Below are 20149 nucleotides of genomic sequence, written 5' to 3'. Positions count from 1 at the left end.
TGCACTAGGCCTCAGCGCGGGGACCGTCAGACGACTCTGACACGATCCAGCCGCCACCCAGGGCGCGTCTTCAGGTACACAATTAAATATCTCCGCCGGCGATTCAAAGGAAACACGGAGTACAGACCCCAGCGTGGCGTGAAGAGGCAATACAGGGGAAATACAGACCCCGCAGGGCGTTCGGGTTTAGAGGCTTGGAGCAGGCTCTGGCAGACCTCGTTTCTCCCTCAGCGCGGCTCCGTTTGAAGGCAACGCGCTGTGGGAACAACAAGACGCGCGGGCGCCCCCCGGGTGGGCCCGATCAGCACTGCTAAGTTGGCCTGCCGAGTCAGGAGTACACAGACGCTCCCACGGCCATAAGAGGGGACCTGAAACAGAAAAAACTACAAGCAGCTCAACTAGAACATTGCACTGCCCAAAACCGGCCCCTCTATAACAAAAGAACGACAAATAACAACAAATCCAAGCAATTCATGCGAGAGAAGGAAAATGCACTTATCTAGCTGCGCAGCAGCAAAGAAAGAGGAGGTCTTCACAAGATGGTGGAGCTTTCTATCAGTTATGGACAGCGTGGAAGGACTCTGTTGTAGTGTTACCCCCTGGACTCATGGGACTTGATGTTTATTCACTGGATTGTTCACTACTAATGTGCAGATGATGCTTTTTCTATTTTTGTTCAAGAAACAAGTCATGTTCGTGCTTTTCTGGCTGCTGTGTTTTGGATATTGTTAATAAAGCAAAGGAAGAAAAGCATAATCGGAGCCTCCGGTCCTGACATAGAATCACACAAAAAGCAATGATCTGATAACACAGATGCATATATATTTGACAGAATCCCCTATACTAGTCTTTATAGGAAGTCAAAAATATGTGCATCGTAGGGTCAAGTAGTCCTGCCACAAACAGAAAGCCAAGTATTTCTAAGGTTTTTTAGAACTGTATCAAATATTACTGAGATGTTAAAAGAATGAGTAATAGCCTCTTTGTGATGCTTTTTGGCTTCTCAGTTGATAACAACATGAAAGAAAGTAATAGTGTGTACTGGAAAATTCCAGGAAGGTAGATTGCAAGAAAAGAGATCCCTAGTGTGCAGACTAGGTCATTAGTGGATCTGCTCTAGGATGACCAATGAGATAGGGAAAGTGTTGTGGGTTTGTTTCGGGGGAGGGAGGGGGGGGAGGGCGAGGAGGCAATCTGCTTCTTGCCTAGCCACAGAACCATTGTGGCCACCATCGCCAGAATGCAGGATCAATGATCGGAATCACTCTCAGTTAATTTTGTTTGGTGGTTTGTAAATATCATACAAGAAGCAATCTGCCTCTTTGTTTGCCAATGGCAGTTTTAAAGTTTCAGAAGCCACTTCAACTAATGAATGAAACTCTGTGATGTCCGCGCTACAAGTACATTAGTAGCGAGGTCAAAGGGGATGGTCAATGGAAAGACATAGTCGTTCTATTCTCCACCAAACCTGCAAGCAACATAATGCAGAACTTCACACTCCATTTTTAATTTCTCTTTATCTTCTTCCATCATGTCTTCTGATAGTCACATTGAGAGGCCGTGAGTCAATGACAGCAGTTGTTGAGGTAGCTATGATTGGGGGGTTTGCTGCAGTTGAGGTTGCTGTGGCTAACATGGGGACAGCTGTGGAGCAGGGGTTCTTTTTGCAGTAGTAGTGGTGGCAGCGGTAGAGTAGCCTGGACCACTGGTCAAGGCTGACTGGGAAACCTGGAGTAGAAGTGTTTTGTTGAAAGTCCTCTACAAGATAGGGGAAATATGAAGCACAGGCAGTTGTGTCATCATCAAAGTAAGGATCATAATAAGAATCATGATGGGGATGGGTATACTAAGGATAAATTACTTACCTGTAATCCTAGTTCTCTTCCAGGGGTATCCTCATCAAAGTCATAAGCACTGAATATTCCCGCCCATGTGCGGGACCCCGGAAACAATATAAAAATATATATGTAAAAAACACATATATCTCGCTCCGTATATATGTACGTACATTTATCATTTTTCTCACACCAATGCAGCCCCAAAACCAAGGCTAGACAATGTAAACACTTATATATGAACAGCAATTAGTAAGGAACAAAAAACACATTAGGTCAAATAGCCATTGAACTTTGTGTTTTAATAAGTAAAACCACTCATAAATCCTGAAAATTGCTCTTTAAAGACATTGTCAGCCATAGGCTGCATTGAGAAGCAATAACACAGAAACTGAAAGCATTTTTAGCTAAAAACTGGCACCGTACCTTTAAGGCAGCCATGACCCCAGGCTTCCCATCATGCCTCAGGGGTGACAGTTAGGTCAGTTGTTCTTTGCATAACCCTGAAGTCAGGGCTAAAGCACAAGTCAGAGACGTACAGCTCTCATTTACCTGGGGAGGCGGGTGGGTTGCTTATGACTTTGATGAGGATACCCCTGGAAGAGAACTAGGATTACAGGTAAGTAACTTATCCTTCTCTTCCTGGGGATCCTCATCAATAGTCATAAGCACTGAATAGAATAGCAAGCCCATCAACCACCTGCAGGTAAATGAGAGGTACATGACCCAACCGAAAAAGACCAATCATAACAGCCCTAAAACGTAGCTGTTAAACAGATTCCGCAAGGAGGCCTGGCCTACCTGGGTATCTGCTCTAGTGTCTGAATCAAGACAGTAATGTCTGGTAAATGTATGGACGGACCGCCAGGTCGCCGCCTCACAGATCTCAGATACGGGCACATTATGGAGAAAAGCCGCAGTCGCAGCTCTACCTCTAGTGGAATGCGCTTTAGGAGAAAACCCAAGAGTTTTCTGCGCTAACTGGTAAGCAAGCTTGATACACTAAACGATCCACCTGGAAATAGACCGTTTTGAGGCTGCATAACCTGTTCTGATCGATCCATAGTTAACAAACAGTTGATCAGAGTGACGAATAACCTTGGACCTATCCAGATAGAATTTCAAAACTCTTTTCAGGTCCAAAGAATGCAGAGCCCTATCAGCTGGAGTAGAGGGGTTGGGAAAGAAAGTGGGCAGAGAAATGGTCTGATATACATGAAAATCTGACACCACTTTAGGAAGAAAGGACGGATGTGTCCTTAGTACCACTCTTTTCAAATGGAACACAGTATAGGGTTCTAAGGAACAGAGAGCTTGAATCTCGCTCACCCTACGAGCCGACGTGATTGCCACCAAAGAAGCTGCTTTCCAGGAAAGATGCTGCAAAGTAGCTTTATGAATGGGTTCAAAAGGTGGACCCATTAGCTTTGATAGCACCAGGTTCAACTCCCAGGGAGGAGAAGGAAGACGCACTGGAGGGTACACTTTTTTCAGCCCCTGCAGGACGTCTTTTACAGCTGACAATTGAAAAAAAAGAAGTTTGTGAAGGTGACCGCCTGTAAGCTGTTATAGCAGCCAAGTGCACCTTAATAGAATTAAACTTTAAACCTGCTTTAGCCAGATACAATAAGTAAGGAAGAACTGCCTCTTCCTGACTCTGAATAGGATTAAGACCATTCTGCATACACCACATATAGAATCGCTTCCATTTGCATGCATAAGAATGTCTGGTGGAAGGACGTCTCGCCTCTTTTAGGATGGACATGCAGTCCTGCGGCAGTCCTAGATGGCCGTATTGTATGACCTCAGGAGCCACGCTGCCAAGCTCAGTGACAGAAGGTTGGGATGATGGATCCTCCCGTTCATCTTGGATAACAGGTCCTGCCTGCATGGTAGCCTCTTGTGAGGAGTCACTGACAGGTGAAGCAGGTCTGTGTACCACCAATGCCTCGGCCAGTCTGGGGCGATGAGGATCATCGTCGTGCACAAGTGTGTCAGCTTGCTCACCACCTTCGGGATCAACGGAAGGGGTGAAAAGGCATACACAAATTCCCCTGACCAGTCTATCAAAAGAGCATTCCCTCTCGATCCTGGCCGGTAAAACCTTGAGGCGAAGTCTCGGCATTTGGTGTTTTGGTCGTCCGCGAACAGATCTATGGTGGGACGACCCTAGGATAGGAAGATGTCTTCTACTACTAAGTTGTAGAGGACCCAGTCTTCCCAGTTGTCGAAATGACGGCTTAGAGCGTCCGCCCTCACATTCTGCTCTCCTGGGAGGTGGACTGCTGTGACGGACAACTTGCGAGCCAGAAGCCAATGCCAGATGAGTTGGGCTTCCAATGACAGAGTCCTTGAGCGTGTTCCCCCCTGCTTTTTCAAGTAGTACATTGTGGTGGTGTTGTCCGTCTGTACTAACACTGAAGCTTCTTGAATCGAGGGAAGGAACGCTTTGAGAGCTAGGTGGACTTCTCTCAACTCCAGCATGTTTATGTGGAAGGTACTTTCTTTGGGAGACCACAGACCCTGTACTTGTAGCTGACCCATGTGCGCTCCCCAGCCTAACAGAGAAGCATCTGTGATCAATGTTTGTACAGGAGGAGGTTGATGGAACAGAACTCCCACCTGCATATTTTTGTTTTTGGTCCAAAATGGAATGGATGCTCGAGCTGCGTTTGACAGAGTAATGTGGTCGTCCCAGCGAGCTGACTGTTGGTCCCATTTGTCCTCCAAATCCTGCTGAAAAGGACGCATCCGAAGTCTGGCATTTGGGACCAGGAAGATGCATGATGCCATCGACCCTAGCAGGGAGGCAATTCTGCGTACTTTCTGAGCCTTACTGCGAAGTACCAGCTGACATTTCAGAGTTATAGAACACTGTCTCTCCTACGAAGGAAACACTTTTCCTACCTCGGAGTCTAGCATAGCTCCTAGAAAGTGAATCTTCTGGGTGGGCTGAGAGACTGACTTGCTGAAGTTGACATGTAGCCCCAGTCGCTGGCAGAGCTCGATGCAAGTCTGGAATTGACTTCCTACACTGCCTGGGGAAGGTAATCGTCCAGGTATGGGTATACGAAGACCCCCTGTGGCGAAAGCAGCTGCTACCACTGCCACGTACTTCGTGAACACCCGGAGAGCCGACTTCAACCCAAATGGCAGGACCTTGAACTGGTAGTGGGAGGTCCCCACCCGGAATCGAAGAAATCTTCTGTGACTGGGGTGGATCGGGAAATGAAAGTAGGCATCTTGTAGGTCCAGCAAACACATACAATCTCCCTTCCTGAGATGTGGATATATTTGGTGAAGCGCCAACATGCGAAATCTTTCTTTTTTGACATGCAGGTTGAGTGCTCTCAAGTCCAGAATGGGCTTGTATTCCGCCTTTTGGCCCTTTTTTTGTACCAGAAAAAATCAGGAGTACACTCCTTTTCCCTTTTGAGCCACCGGAACTCTCCCTATGGCTGACTTCTCGAGGAGAGTAGTTATTTCCTTTTCCAGAAGGTTTAGTTGGTGACTCGACATTGGCATCGAGGGAACAGGTGGAGGCGGGTGACTGAAACGAAAACAGTATCCATTCTGAAGTGTAGTCAACACCCATCGATCTTTTGTGATGCTTTGCCACTCTGATAAACACCCTGCAATGCTTCCCCCTACTGGAGTGGACCACGGCGCTGGGGGAAGGAAGGCCTCGTTGTTTAGACTGGGCTTTGTTGGAATTGTTGCCCTGGCGTTGATTCCCTCCTCCTCTGGGATTACGCTTGCCTCTGTACTGGGACTTTTGCTGTCCCTGCTGGACTTGACCCTTCTGCCAGTACGGGGTTTGAACCCGCTGTTTTGCAGAGCCCTTGTTGTAGGAGCGATATTTCTTTTTGAACTCCTTTTTCTCAAGCCCTACCACTTTGAGAGTGTCCAACTCTGCCTTCATACGTTGCATTTCATCATCCGTACTTGCCCCAAACAATGAAGACCCGGAAAAGGGCAAGTTCAAGATCCTCGTCTGAGCTTCTGGTTTCAAAGCCGTTAGGCGCAACCAGGATGATCTCCTTGCTAATATTCCATGCGCATATCCATGAGCCGCAAGGGTAGCTCCGTCCGCTCCAGCACTAATGATTTGATTGGAGACTTGGCTGCCTTCCAAGAGAATCTCCTCAAAGTCCTTACAGTCTTCCTGAGGGAGTTTTTCCACAAAACGCTGTAGGGAATCCCACAGGGATCTGTCATAACGCCCCAAAAGGGCTTCCGCGTTGGACACCTTGAGAAAGGAGGATGAAGTAGTACAGACTTGTCTCCCCCACGAACCTTGTGTCTTGCTCTCCTTGTCTGAAGGTACCGTGGAGGAGGAGGAGACCGCATTGGACTTTTTCGCCGCTGCGATTATTACTGAGTCCGGGGGCGGAATAGCTCGGAGAAACAGAGGGTCCTCCTCTGACGAACGGTACTTCTTGAGGATCCTCTCCGGAGCAGCTTTTACCGTTGCTGGAGTAAGAAACCCCTCCATCACTGGCTCTATAATCCCAGGTACCAACGGCAACAGAGGTTTGGGTGCAGACCTGTGATGCAGGGTTTCAAAGATCACTGAGGTCTTGATCTGTGGAGTTGTTAAGGGCACTCTCAGCTTCAGAGCCCCCCTACCCAGTATGTCCTGAAATGTGAAGATATCATCAATCGGAGATATCCGTGATGGTGGAGAGTCCGTCAAAGTAGGAAGTAGTCTCTATGAGAGCGTGTAGGAGAAGATGGAGTTGGAGATCTTCGTTCTCTCCTTCTGCTCCTAGATCTTGTTCTTCACCTGGCGGACCGCACCCTGGAGTGTGACCTTTCTCTGTGTCGCACCGGGGAGCGTGATCTTCCTCTGGGCCTCACCGGAGAGCGTGACCGTTCTCTAGGCCTGGAGATAGGCTCTTGCATCCTAGACGCCGTCTCCTTGTCTGTAGACCAGTGGTGTAGTGGCCTATACTATCTTGGAGAAAGCCTGATGGTGGGCGACTTCTGTGCGGTGTCCCTCACTGGGGAGCGTGCAGGAGGTGGAACATTCTGTTGTCCATGCGGGAGATGTGCAGGAGAACGCCTCGATCCCTCGCTGTCGGATGAATAAATTACCACATCCGGTGATCCAACTCGACGAACAGGAGAGGAGCCTGAGGAGGATGGAGACAGGCTCACAGGAGACGCCAGAGATCTCGAGTGACTCTGAGACCCACAGTGTTCTGGTGTTCTCTTCTACTTGGTAGAGCGACTGACGCTCACTGGAGAGCCATGTACACCTTCCGCAGCTGAGGCTGATCTTGGAGACCTCTGCGACCAAGGCCCATGACTTGGAGACGGAGACGGCCGACTCGACGTCTTGGTCTGCTGCGCCACTGCTGGCTGAGACTGCTGGGATTGCACTGGAGACCCTTGCCTCGACGACACCTGTCTCGACGCCGAACGCCTGCGAGGCGACGTCGACGGAGGCCTTCTCGACGCTGAATGCCCTCGACTGGACTCCGATGGATGTCTTGACGTCGAACGGCGATGCCCTGGCGGCGACGGAGAGTGCCTCGACGTCGAGCGGCGATGATGAGACGCCGACGGAGGAAGCTTCGACGTCAAACGCCGATGGCCTGGCGACGACGGAGGGTGCCTCGACGTCGAGCGTCGATGTCTAGACACTGGCGGAGGGTGCCTCGACATCGAGCGTCTATGATTAGATGCCGACGGAGGATGCCTCGACGTCGAACGCCTATGGCTAGGCGTCGACGGAGGCTGCGACGTCGAAGACTGGACCTGAGTCTTCGACGGTGGAGGTCTCGACGTCGAGCTCTTCTGCTCCAACGTCGACCCCTCTGTTGACGCTGCACGTCGCCCGGTTGACGGCAGCGGAGTTACCTTGGCTCTCGACGCTGAAGTCTTCACCGTCGAGGGGAGTTGACTCGTCGTCGGTGGAACCTTCGACACCGATCCCGACTCCGAAGGAGAGCAAGTCGGGACTTCTCTCGACGTCGACCGCGTCCTCCGCTTTTTCTGTCTCTTTGGACACCTACCTCGCTCAGAAAGTCCATAAATTCGAATTCTTTCTCTATCCTTGAGATTTCTCCTTGACAAGGACTTGCAGTGATCACAATGTCCTGCAGAATGTGTGTCAGGAAGACAGAGAATACACACAGGATGTGTATCAGTCCTAGCCTTTTTCTTCCCACAGGAAGGGCAGGAGTCAAAAAGCGAAGGCATTTTGACTAAATATTTACCTTTTTTTAACTCAAAAAAGGCAGCACTATCTCTCTAAGGCAAAAAAACGTCAAGTGAATACAAAAATTGAAGTAAATCACCAAGAATTTCTGACAGAAAGTCAAAAAAAGGTGGGAGCTGTTGACCAGGGTCCTGACAGAAGGAGCCGGAAAGAACAACTGACCTAACTCTCACCCTTGAGGCATGATGGGAAGCCTGGGGTCATGGCTGCCTTAAAGGCACAGTGCCAGTTTTTTTGCGGAAAATGCTTTCAGTTTCTGTGTTATTGCTTCTCAATGCAGCCTATGGCTGACAATGTCTTTTATGAGCAATTGTCACGATTTATGAGTGGTTTTACTCATTAAAACACAAAGTTCAAGGACTATTTGACCTAATGTGTTTTTTGTTCCTTACTAATTGCTGTGCATATATAAGTGTTTACATTGTCTAACCTTGGTTTGGGGCTTCATTGGTGAGAAAAATGATATATGTACGTACATATATACGGAGCGAGATATATGGGTTTTTTACATATATATTTTTATATTGTTTCCGGGGTCCCGCACATGGGCGGGAATATTCAGTGCTTATGACTATTGATGAGGATCCCCTGGAAGAGACAATCTGTTACCCTCTTCATGCTCGTAGTATGGACATTGACGATCAGTCATTTGGTGATCTCTTGATTATCTTTGTCTTGGAGGCCTCGGATGGGTTTTGTCTCTTCTTCAGCAGCCTCTTGGCATTTGGTCCTCAGCTGTGTCAGGCTGTAGGTTCAGAGTCGAAGATTTTTGGCAGTGGTTGAGATTATACCATTCTCAGTGAAGTCGGTTGTGGCAACACAACTATATTAATGCTCTTGGTGAAGACAAAAGTGATTCTGGGCTTGAGGGACTTTCTGAAGGTGCTGTCTATAGTGTCATTATCGACGGAACTATCAGTTATGAAGGTGCTTCTGTCGGTATCACTGTCAAGAAGCAGCGAACATTGACTATGGATATTTGGGCAATCGATGAGAAACAGCCACTAATGCTAATTATCTGCCAGCTGAACAATCTATCCTGTAAGGGCCACTGGCAGGGGTGCCACTGATTGTTTCTTTGTCAGTGGTGTTTCAGTGGCCAACTTTGCAAAGACACCGCTGTTCAAGTTGACAAGGTAGATGCAAAGGTTGACAATGTTTTAGCTCTTGGTGTAGTCATCAATGATGATTCTTGTTGGAACCACTACATTGTTTAGATGATGTCAGGAGAAAAGTGCAGTATCTAACACCTTTGTTAAATATGAATGTCCTTTTTTAGTGCACCTTTTATAGAAAGCTGAAAGAGCAGTATCTTCTCATCATCGGAGAATTGTAATAGTCTTGTTCCCATGGCTTGGCCCTTTGCACCCATATGAGAAGGTGGCCCTCTTTCATGGTCTTAGAAGAGAACATCCTGCTTATTTCGCAGTATTTGGATGCATGGTTGTGCCAAATAGACTAATTTAATTATCAAAAACTACCTTTCTCAAACAGGAAGCACAAAAGGCTTAGTAGAATTTAGTAACATAGCCTAGTTCTAATTTTTCGTAAACAATAGTATGCTAAAATTGCATATCTACTCACATCAAAAAAATAATGTTCTAGATAAACATATAATATGTTCTTTGCAAAATCGGTGCTTACAAAACAACAGGTTTGACAAAAGCAATTCATGAATGTAAGAAAAACAATCTACAAGCCTCAATATATTCATATATTCAAAGAATGAATGCCTACCTGTGGATCTTCTGGATTGGTGTATATCTAATAGGTTTAATGGGAGTTTGATTATTAGTGCTAGCTAATTCAATATTTTGGAAAAATGTTCTGAGTCAAGCATTTTAAGCACACTTACCGCCAAAACAACCATCCGGAGCTATGACAACACAAAAGAATAATGGAAAGGTTTTAATTTTCATTCAAATTTTTTTTAACATTAAAACTTAAAACTCTTTAAATTCTATGTGATGTATTGCCTAGCATAATCCCACGGGTAGTCAGATTACGGATCGAGTGAGGATAACCCTCTGAGTTACCAAAAGGCTTGCTCCCCATAAATCCTATACTCTTGCTTCTTCAGCCACTTCACTTATTTGCATAGGTTGTTCAAACATTGGAGAGTATCTTAGAGCCAGTGTCTCACACACACACACACACACTCCATTACACGCAGTTCCAGTCCCAACAATTCTAGAAACGTCTAGTAAAACTAGTTCTACTCTTCTGTGCCTATAAGTGGACATGCATTATGGAAATATCAGCATGATGAGAATGGATAGATAGTAGTTTGACCAAAGGGTTTTAAGGATTAAGGACTCCATTTAGGATCTGGAGGCCAAACTGCTGTGATGGAGGAGGGCTATCTCCGCTGGCCGTGCAATGACCTATTCACCATAATTAAAGATCTCCATCAGATGGGATTATTTTGTCTAAGATGTTTCTGCTTGACAAACTGGGCACACCTTAGGTCAAAATGTTCAATGCCATTTCCTCCAGGCACGTTGGCTGGGTCTGCATTTGTATATTTTTCAGAAAAAAGCCCCAAAAGAGAAAAGTGTTGCCATCCCTATATATTTCCAGCTTGGGCCCACCACAGCCTAAATAGAATGTCCAAGAAGAAGAAACAGAGGAGGAAACTCCATCTTAATTTAGGTGTGGCTTCCAACATCGTGGAAATGTGGTCCTGCAGCAGCTAACCAGATAAAACGGTCTGGTCTGTAACATAATCCACTACATAGCTCAAATGCAGCATAGCTTCAAAACCGCAAATGACAAATTAACCCCCCCCATAGATGCAGATTGTAGGAGAGTAGGGTCTGCAATCCTATGATCACCCCAGATTTTTGCTTTTTGCTTCACTGGTTTACGACTTCCCTGGCTGTGGGCCTACTAATCAGACCCACAGCCTAGCTGTTCTCTCTCTAAATTGACACGTGTACCTTAGGTGCATTTACCAATTGGTACTGGGCCACCTTATCAGTCTCTGTATCCAGGGCATAGGTGTACCCAGGGCCTACCAGGGGCTGCAGCATGTATTATGCCACCCCTGGCTGGCCATCTAAATCTGACACAGCTGGCTGCACGACAGCTGGGGCAAGGTGGTGTAATCACCCTTTGCTTTAGGTATAGTATACCTATATCTAACCCTAAAATGGACACATGTATTCCTATCAGTCACTCCTATGGCAGGCCTTAACAACCCTGAAGGCAGAGTGCTTGGAATTATGTGAGATGGTGCTCTGGCATGAGCTGAGCCCGTTTGCAGCTTGCGGAACCAAGTCCTAATAGCTGTTCCATGTTAACGCGTACCATATACTCTTAAGTGCATTATAATCCTCGCGGTTATTTGCCAACTCTGGTATCGCTTTATCAAAACATGTCGAGTAAGGTGTCATACGAATTGGAATACTAACCCCTCGCCAATTCTGGCGACGGGGTTAGCATTCCACCCTTCTAGAGGGACACGACATGTATGTAACTGTGAACCCCGGTTAAAGTTAACTCGAGCCTCAGCATCACAAAATGGATGCTGCCACCACAGACACAAGTCTGACCTCCTGCTGCTGGGAGTCCTTCCAGCGAGGAGAGCTTGGACAAAGGGTTTCCTGTCAGGGGCGGTGCTAGCACCATCCCAGACAGAGTTTGGTGTATCCCAGGTAGGCAGGGCGGAGAGGAAGGTGACTGCAAGTGGCACCCCGGTGATCACTGTGCATATGCCGGCTTGAACCAGTTCTAGGGGCACACCAGCCCCTGAGCTGGGGAAAGTCCGGACAGGGGAGAGGGGTGTAACCACCCCCCTTCCTGGTCCCACCCATGGGCAGGACCTAGTCGCGTGCCAGCCCCTTTCTTTAGTATAAAAGGTAGGAGCGGGCCCCCTTCCCAAATTAGATAATTCTGAATCTTGACTACTTTCCACGAAAGAACTCTTGAACATTTCTGAAGACTCTCCCTTGTGGCTAAGGAGTAGCCACCCTGCACCAGCGGGCACCATATAAGCGCATGCGGTTTGCTGCAAGTCCATCCTCCGGATCAAGACTGCCCAGCTCGACGAGACCCGGATTCCCTGGCACCTCTGACCTCTACCTACATCATCAGCCCAGCTGAGATTCGTGGGTGCGACGAGACCTGAAGGGACCGGCCATCTTCAAGACTGCACGACGCATATCCAGCACGACCGCCGAGGGATCCTCGAGTGAGTGCTTTGGGGTTTGAGAAGCCCTAACCCCGAGCAGCTCCAGCACCGAAGTCCAGCCCCCCAGCATCCACGAGATCTGCGTGGGGCCCTTCTGCTCTTTGCTGCTCACCGCGTTGTCCGGCTACTTGCCTGCTGGCTTGTGGCCCTCCTGACGACGAACCACGACACTTCCATCGCTGGTCTGGTTGCTCCAGACTGGCCCTGGCTCCCCTCCAACAGAGGAGCACCCCGGACCCTCCTGGTCAACTCCAGACGCCATTTTGAGTCCACCGCGTGGGCTTGACTTTGCCAAGGCTTGTTGCTCCAATCCTGGTTTCAGCAGCGCCGACAGCAGACACCTTCGTGGGACGGCTCGCACCTCCATCCTGGTCGCCAACAACGCCTCCTGGTCCGAGAGACTGCAGAGCCCAGCGTCGCCCACTCACCTGGTCGAGGTGACTTCATCCGGTGCCATCCCGGTGCCCATCTGATCACTGGCTAGGTATTAAGAACTGAGTCCCCTCTGCTTTCAGGTCATCTTCAACTCCGATCCAGGCTTGGATCACATCGAACTTCATCACTGGTCGCATGCCAGCAACTTCTTCTTTCAGGCTCCATAGACTGTAACGAGGATTCCCGACGTCTTTTGAACCCTATGCAGCCGCAGCCCCTGGGCTAGGTAACTTGAGCATTTCGGTGCTCCAACGTAGGTTCATTAGCTAAGTGTCCAGATCCTTTTTCGTTTTCAGCCTAACTAGTTGGATTCGTCCGATAACACTAACTTTACGAAATCTAGCATCCATAGACTTTGTCCCGCATCCCGCGTGAGAGTGCACACTCTGCACCCGATCTCCCTAGGCCTCCTGCTCCTAACCTGAAGGTTCTGTAGTGTAGTCCTAGCGATCCTAAAGCCTCTGGATCCAGTTACTTACCTGCTAGTATTTCGCATTCCACTTTTGTAGTATATGGTTTTTAGTGCCCCTCGGGCATTTGTGTAAATTGTGCAACTTAAAGTATTTTCTTAAGAGCTTTGTTATGTGCTTAGCTCCCTGACTCATAAAGAGATCAGGGTAGACTTGTTATCAATAAATATCCTTTTATTTTCATAACAACTTGTGTGGTGTCCTTTCACTTGGTGTTCAAGGGGTATATGTGATGGTATAACAGCTGGCTTAACACGCCCTCTAGAGTTTAGCCTAAAGACTGCTCTTGTCCATGCTACTAGGATAGCTGGTCTATAAGGTTGACTTACAACCAATCATCAATAAGGGTCGTTTGGAATGATACATAGTGATCACTAGAATAGTGAGCACTGCATATCAGGCCAACTTCTCACATTGGTGAGCAGCGGTTGGGATTTGAGCTTGCTGTTGTTTTACCACACGTATCCTAAGAATATCATTTGAAAGATTACATAAGTACCAAGGTACATATAACTTAGCTTAGAACACTCTGAGTTCTACTGAACCAGCTGTTGTAGTTCAACAGGGCTTAGCACACCCTGACTACAACTCTTAGCAAGGGATCAGTAGGCAAATAAATAGTGTAGGTAAGTGCACCACTTACACCTCACTAGAAAAGCATGTCAGACGAAGGAGGGAACTCAGAGGCCCCCCTTGTGTCAGTTGACCCTCCACAGGTCATATCAAGATATGCAGCTCTTAGCTTCCAGGAGATGAGACAAGTGTGTACCTCCAGGAAGCTAAAACAGGGTTCTAACCCTACCATCCCATTCCTGATTGGTCTCTTAGAGACCTATGATGCCAGGAGGGCTTCTAACACAGGCCCTCATAATCCAGATGGGAGCATGCCCCCCCTTAGAGGGAACCCTTGGGGACCCTGACCTCAACCTCAATGGAACAGTGAGTGAAAGAGAGGAAGAGGATCAGGAGTTGTCAGGGGATGAGGCAGACAAGGGTCAGGTAGAAGTCAGTAGACTCACCAGGACCAACTTAAGCAGGCATGAAAATGGACTTGGGGGACCCCCAGGCCCACTCTCAGGCAGGCTTAACATTGGGAGTGGACGAGTTAGGTCTCTATCCAGAGGCTCTAACAGATCCATTCGAACCAATGGCTCTCAGACCTCTTCTCACAGAAGGATGACATCCCCTCAGAGGAGAGAGCATGAGGCAAAGATGAGGGAAGTCAATCTGAGGATTGAAAGGGAAGAACTTGCCCTGGCCAAAGAGAGACTTGCCTTTGCTAGAGAGCAGAAATTGAGTGGGGCAGACCCCACTGGTGGCAGCATTTTACCTAGAGAAAAGGACAGGAGTTTAGACACTAGACACCTGAGTAAGATAGTGCCCCCTTTAAACAAGGGGATGACATCCACAAATGGATAACTGCTTTGGAGAGGGCCTGCACTGTCTAGTGCGTCCCCCAGAGTCAGTGGGCAGCTATCTTGTGGCTCTCCTTTGAAGGCAAAGGTAGAGATAAGCTCCTCACTACCAGAGCTGAGGATGCTAACAATTACAAAGTCCTGAAGAATACACTGATTGATGGGTTTGGCTTAACAACTAAGCAGTACAGGTTGCTGTTCAGAGACACCCAGAAAATTCAGTCTCAGGATTGGTCTGAATTGTGCCACTAAGGCTTTGGAAGGCTGGTTGCTGGGTAGTAAGGTTACTGATTACACAGGGTTGTACAATCTGATCACGAGAGAACAGATTTTAAATAACTGTCAGAACCAGTTGTTGCATCAGCACCTTGTTGACTCGGATCAGACCTCTCCCCAAGAATTGGGAAAGAAGGCAGACAGATGGGTCAGAATAAGGGTCAAGCAGAACCAGACTCAGAACCAGGGTGGTCAGAAGAAAGCAGACCAAAAGGGTAGTAACAAGAGTGAACAAAATGACCAGAAGTCTTCGACAGGTCCCCAACAAACCAAAGAGGGTGGGGGTCAGGCTTCACAGCAGAAAAAGAAGACTCAAGAAGGCCAGTCAAAAAGGTGGTGCCAATACTGTAAAAGTAAAACTCACTGGTTTAGTGAGTGCACCAAGAAAGGAGGGCAAACTCCTACCACTACAGCCCCTAAGGCAACTGCACCCCCTAGTACAGTCAGTAGTGGTAGTGCACCTCCCAAGGGATTAGTTGGGTTAACCTTGGGATCTGAGGGGTCTGACAACCTAGTTGGCACACTCACTCAGGCTGTCCTTGTCTGTACAGGGGATGTGGATATATCCCCTGACGCAAGTCCCAATACTTTGGGCAAATACAGGCAGACACCTTTTATTAATGGAAAAATGGCTCAGGCCTACAGGGACACTTGTGCCAGTGTCACAATGGTGACACCTAACTTTGTGGACCCTGGACAGATCATGCTAGGTACAGACTGCCTAGTGACCAATGCCAGCAATGTCACTACCCACCAAAGTATGGCAATTGTTGATTTCTCCTGGGGAGGGGTAAGTGGCCAAAAGAAAGTTGTGGTTAGTTCAGACCTCCCAGTTGAATGTTTGTTGGGCAATGATTTGGAAACATCACTATGGTCAGAAGTGGAGCAGAGGACTCACATGGAAATGTTAGGCTTGCCAGCACATGTCCTTGCTGTGACTAGGTCACAGGCCAAAAGATGCCCCACTGAACAGGTGCTGGATCCTGGAACAATGGACCAGACACCTTCCAAGAGAAAGAGCAGTAGGGTTAAGGCATTGCCTTCCCCCTTGCCCCAGGTTGTGGTTCAAGTCTCAGAGGAGGCTGACCTCAAAGAACTGAGGGAAACTGAGCCTAAAGAGCTTGAACCTGATCAGGTTGAGTTTCTGGGCTCAGGGGGACCCTCCAGGAAAGACCTGGGGAAGGCACAGTTAGACTACCCTTCACTTGAACCCCTCAGACAGCAGGCTGCTGCTGAGGCTGCAGGGAACGCCACAGGTGCCCACAGGGTATACTGGGATGATGGACTCCTGTACTCTGAGGCAAGAGACCCCAAGCCTGGTGCAACCAGGAGGCTGGTCATCCCCTTGTCTCAGAGAGGTTTCCTTCTTACCTTGACCCATGAGATTCCCCTTGCAGGACACTTAGGCCAGAATAAGACTTGGGACACACTTGTCTCACACTTTCACTGGCCTCACATGAATGAAGATACCAAGGAGTTTTGTCGCTCCTGTGTCACTTGCCAAGCCAGTGGTAAGTCAGGTGGCACAACAAAGGCCCCCCTCATACCACTACCTGTGGTGGGGGTACCCTTTGAAAGAGTGGGGATTGACATTGTTGGTCCAATGGAACCCCAGACAACATCAGGGCACAAGTTTATACTGGTGGTGGTGGACCATGCCACCAGGTATCCTGAAGTTATTCCCCTTAGGACCACTACAGCACCTGTTGTGGCAAGAGCCCTAGTTGGAGTGTTCTCCAGAGTGGGCTTCCCTAAGGAGGTTGTCTCTGACAGAGGTGCAAACTTCATGTCAGGATATCTGACTGCAATGTGGAAGGAATGTGGTGTCAACTACAAGTTCACCACACCCTATCATCCACAGTGCGATGGGCTTGTTGAGAGATTCAACAGGACCCTCAAAGGGATGATTCATGGACTACCTGAAAAGCTCAGGCATAGATGGGATGTCCTGATACCCTGCCTCTTGTTTGCTTACAGAGAGGTCCCACAGAAGGGGGTTGGCTACAGCCCTTTTGAACTTCTGTGTGGGCATCCTGTAAGAGGACCCCTTTGTTTGGTGAAGGAAGGATGAGAGAGACCTCTCAAAAAGCCTGCAACCAACATTGTGGACTATGTACTTGGTCTCAGCTCCAGGATGGCTGAGTACATGGAAAAGGCATCTAAAAACCTTGAGGCAAGCCAAGAACTCCAAAAAGCTTGGCATGACCAAAAGGCTGTCCTGACTGTGTACAAGCCTGAACAGAAGGTCTGGGTGTTGGAACCAGTGGCCCCAGCAGCACTCAAAGACAAATGGTCTGGGCCCACACAATCATTGAGCAAAAAGGAGAGGTCACCTACCTGGTGGACCTTGGAACTCCCAGGAGTCCCCTCAGGGTGCTCCATGTGAATAGGCTCAAGGCATATGTCGACAGGAAGGACATGAGCTTGCTCATGGCCACAGATGAGGGACAGGAGGAGGAGAGTGACCCTCTCCCAGACCTGCTCACTCAGAACCCTGATGATGGGTCAGTAGATGGTGTTGTCTTTTGTGGCAGCCTCTCTGAGCATCAGCAAAAGGATTGCAAACAAGTTCTTCAATCCTTTAGACATATGTTCTCTCTGACACCCAGTCAGACCAATTGGTGTACCCATGAGGTTGACACTGGGGACAGTCTGCCAGTCAAGAGTAAAATCTACAGACAGCCTGATCATGTCAGAGACTGCATTAAGACAGAGGTGCAGAAAATGTTGGAGCTGGGAGTCATTGAGCCCTCAGATAGCCCTTGGGCTAGCCAGTAGTTCTAGTGCCAAAGCCTCACACCCAGGGTGGTAAGAAAGAGATGAGGTTTTGCGTAGACTACAGAGGCCTCAATGCAGTCACTAAGACTGATGCCCACCCAATACCAAGGGCAGATGAACTTATAGATAGATTGGCTTCTGCCAACTACTTAAGCACATTTGACCTGACAGCTGGGTATTGGCAAATCAGGTTAGCTGAGGAAGCCAAGCCCAAGACAGCATTTTCTACCCCTGGTGGGCATTATCAGTTTGTGGTGATGCCCTTTGGTTTGAAAAATGCACCTGCCCCCTTCCAAAGGCTGGTGAATCAAGCTCTCACTGGGTTGGATGACTTCTGTGCAGCATATCTTGATGATATAGCTGTCTTTAGCTCCACCTGGGAGGATCACCTGGTCCACCTGAGGAAAGTGTTAGAAACACTGCAGAAAGCAGGTCTCACTATCAAGGCCACTAAGTGCCAGATAGGGCAGACACAGGTTGTATACCTGGGCCACCTTGTAGGTGGAGGCCAGGTTCAGCCACTGGATAGCAAGATACAGGCCATCAAGGACTGGGCTCCTCCAACCACCCAGACTCAGGTTCGAGCTTTCTTGGGCCTGACTGGTTATTACAGGAAATTTGTCAGAAATTATGGATCAATTGTGACTCCACTTAATGACCTGACAAGTAAAAAGATGCCAAAGAAAGTTCAGTGGACAGCAAGCTGTCAAAAAGCATTCGATGACCTAAAGCAGGCCATGTGCACAGCACCTATCCTTAAGAGTCCAGACTACTCCAAAACATTAATTGTCCAAACAGATGCTTCTGAGTTGGGTGTGGGAGCTGTTCCATCACAGCTGAATTTTGATGGTCATGACCAGCCCATTCCTTTTATTAGAAGAAGGCTGACCCCCAGAGAGAAGAATTGGTCAAATATTGAGAGGGAGGCCTTTGCTGTGGTTTGGGCCCTGAAGAAATTGAGGCCATACTTGTTTGGCACTCATTTCAAGATTCCGACCGACCATAAGCCCCTCTTGTGGCTAAATCAGATGAAGGGTGAAAACCCCAAACTACTTAGGTGGTCCATTTCCCTACAGGGGATGGATTTTACAGTGGAGCATAGACCTGCCACTGATCATGGCAATGCAGATGGGCTCTCCAGGTATTTCCACTTAGAGCAAGAAGACTCACCTGGTCAAGGTTAGTTTATTGTCCCAAAGTTTGGGGGGGGGGGGGGTCATGTAGGAGAGTAGGGTCTGCAATCCTATGATCACCCCAGATTTTTACTTTTTGCTTCACTGGTTTACGACTTTCCCTGGCTGTGGGCCTGCTAATCAGACCCACAGCCTAGCTGTTCTCTCTCTAAATTGACACGTGTACCTTAGGTGCATTTACCAATTGGTACTGGGCCACCTTATCAGTCCCTGTATCCAGCGCATAGTTGTACCCAGGGCCTACCAGGGGCTGCAGCATGTATTATGCCACCCCTGGCTGGCCATCTAAATCTGACACAACTGGCTGCACGACAGCTGGGGCAAGGTGGTGTAATCACCCTTTGCTTTAGATATAGTATTCCTATATCTAACCCTAAAATGGACACATGTATTCCTATCAGTCACTCCTATGGCAGGCCGTAACAATCCTGAAGGCAGAGTGCTTGGAATTATGTGAGATGGTGCTCTGGCATGAGCTGAGCCCGTTTGCAGCTTGTGGAACCAAGTCCTAATAGCTGTTCCATGATAACGCGTACCATATACTCTTAAGTGCATTATAATCCTCGCGGTTATTTGCCAACTTTGGTATCGCTTTATCAAAACATGTTGAGTAAGGTGTCATACGAATTGGAATACTAACCCCTCGCCAATTCTGGCGACGGGGTTAGCATTCCACCCTTCTAGAGGGACACGACATGTATGTAACTGTGAACCCCGGTTAAAGCTTAACACAGCCTCAGCTCCACAAAATGGATGCTGCCACCACAGACACAAGTCTGACCTCCTGCTGCTGGGAGTCCTTCCAGCGAGGAGAGCTTGGACAAAGGGTTTCCTGTCAGGGGCGGTGCTAGCACCATCCCAGACAGGGTTTTGTGTATCCCAGGTAGGCAGGGCTGAGAGGAAGGTGACTGCAAGTGGCACCCCAGTGCTCACTGTGCATATGCCGGCTTGAACCAGTTCCAGGGGCACACCAACCCCTGAGCTGGGGAAAGTCCGGACAGGGGAGAGGGGTGTAACCACCCCCCTTCCTGGTCCCACCCATGGGCAGGACCTAGTCGCGTGCCAGCCCCTTTCTTTAGTATAAAGGTAGGAGCGGGGCCCCCTTCCCAAATTAGATAATTCTGAATCTTGACGACTTTCCACGAAAGAACTCTTGAACCTTTCTGAAGACTCTCCCTTGTGGCTAAGGAGTAGCTACCCTGCTCCAGCGGGCACCATCTAAGCGCATGCGGTTTGCTGCAAGTCCATCCTCCGGATCAAGACTGCCCAGCTCGACGAGACCCGGATTCCCTGGCACCTCTGACCTCTACCTACATCATCAGACCAGCT

At 48.5% G+C, this 20149-nt stretch overlaps 1 protein-coding gene across 1 annotated transcript in view; it reads right to left on the bottom strand.

The window, feature by feature from the left end:
* The window catches only part of HORMAD1 (HORMA domain containing 1), a 974569-nt gene that overhangs the window by 551906 nt on the left and 402514 nt on the right, over positions 1-20149 (bottom strand). The window contains exons 12-13 of the mRNA XM_086947457.1: positions 9917-9937; positions 9799-9825 (exon numbers count right to left, since the gene is read on the bottom strand). Coding sequence (XP_086803583.1) covers positions 9799-9825; positions 9917-9937 — 48 coding nt within the window. The remainder of the gene's footprint in view (positions 1-9798; positions 9826-9916; positions 9938-20149) is intronic.

This window comes from Lissotriton vulgaris, chromosome 12 (assembly GCF_964263255.1).
Source record: "Lissotriton vulgaris chromosome 12, aLisVul1.2, whole genome shotgun sequence".
NCBI lineage: Eukaryota > Metazoa > Chordata > Amphibia > Caudata > Salamandridae > Lissotriton > Lissotriton vulgaris.
The sequence above is the reverse complement of the archived record's forward strand: the minus strand, read 5'-3'. Positions and strand labels throughout refer to the sequence as shown.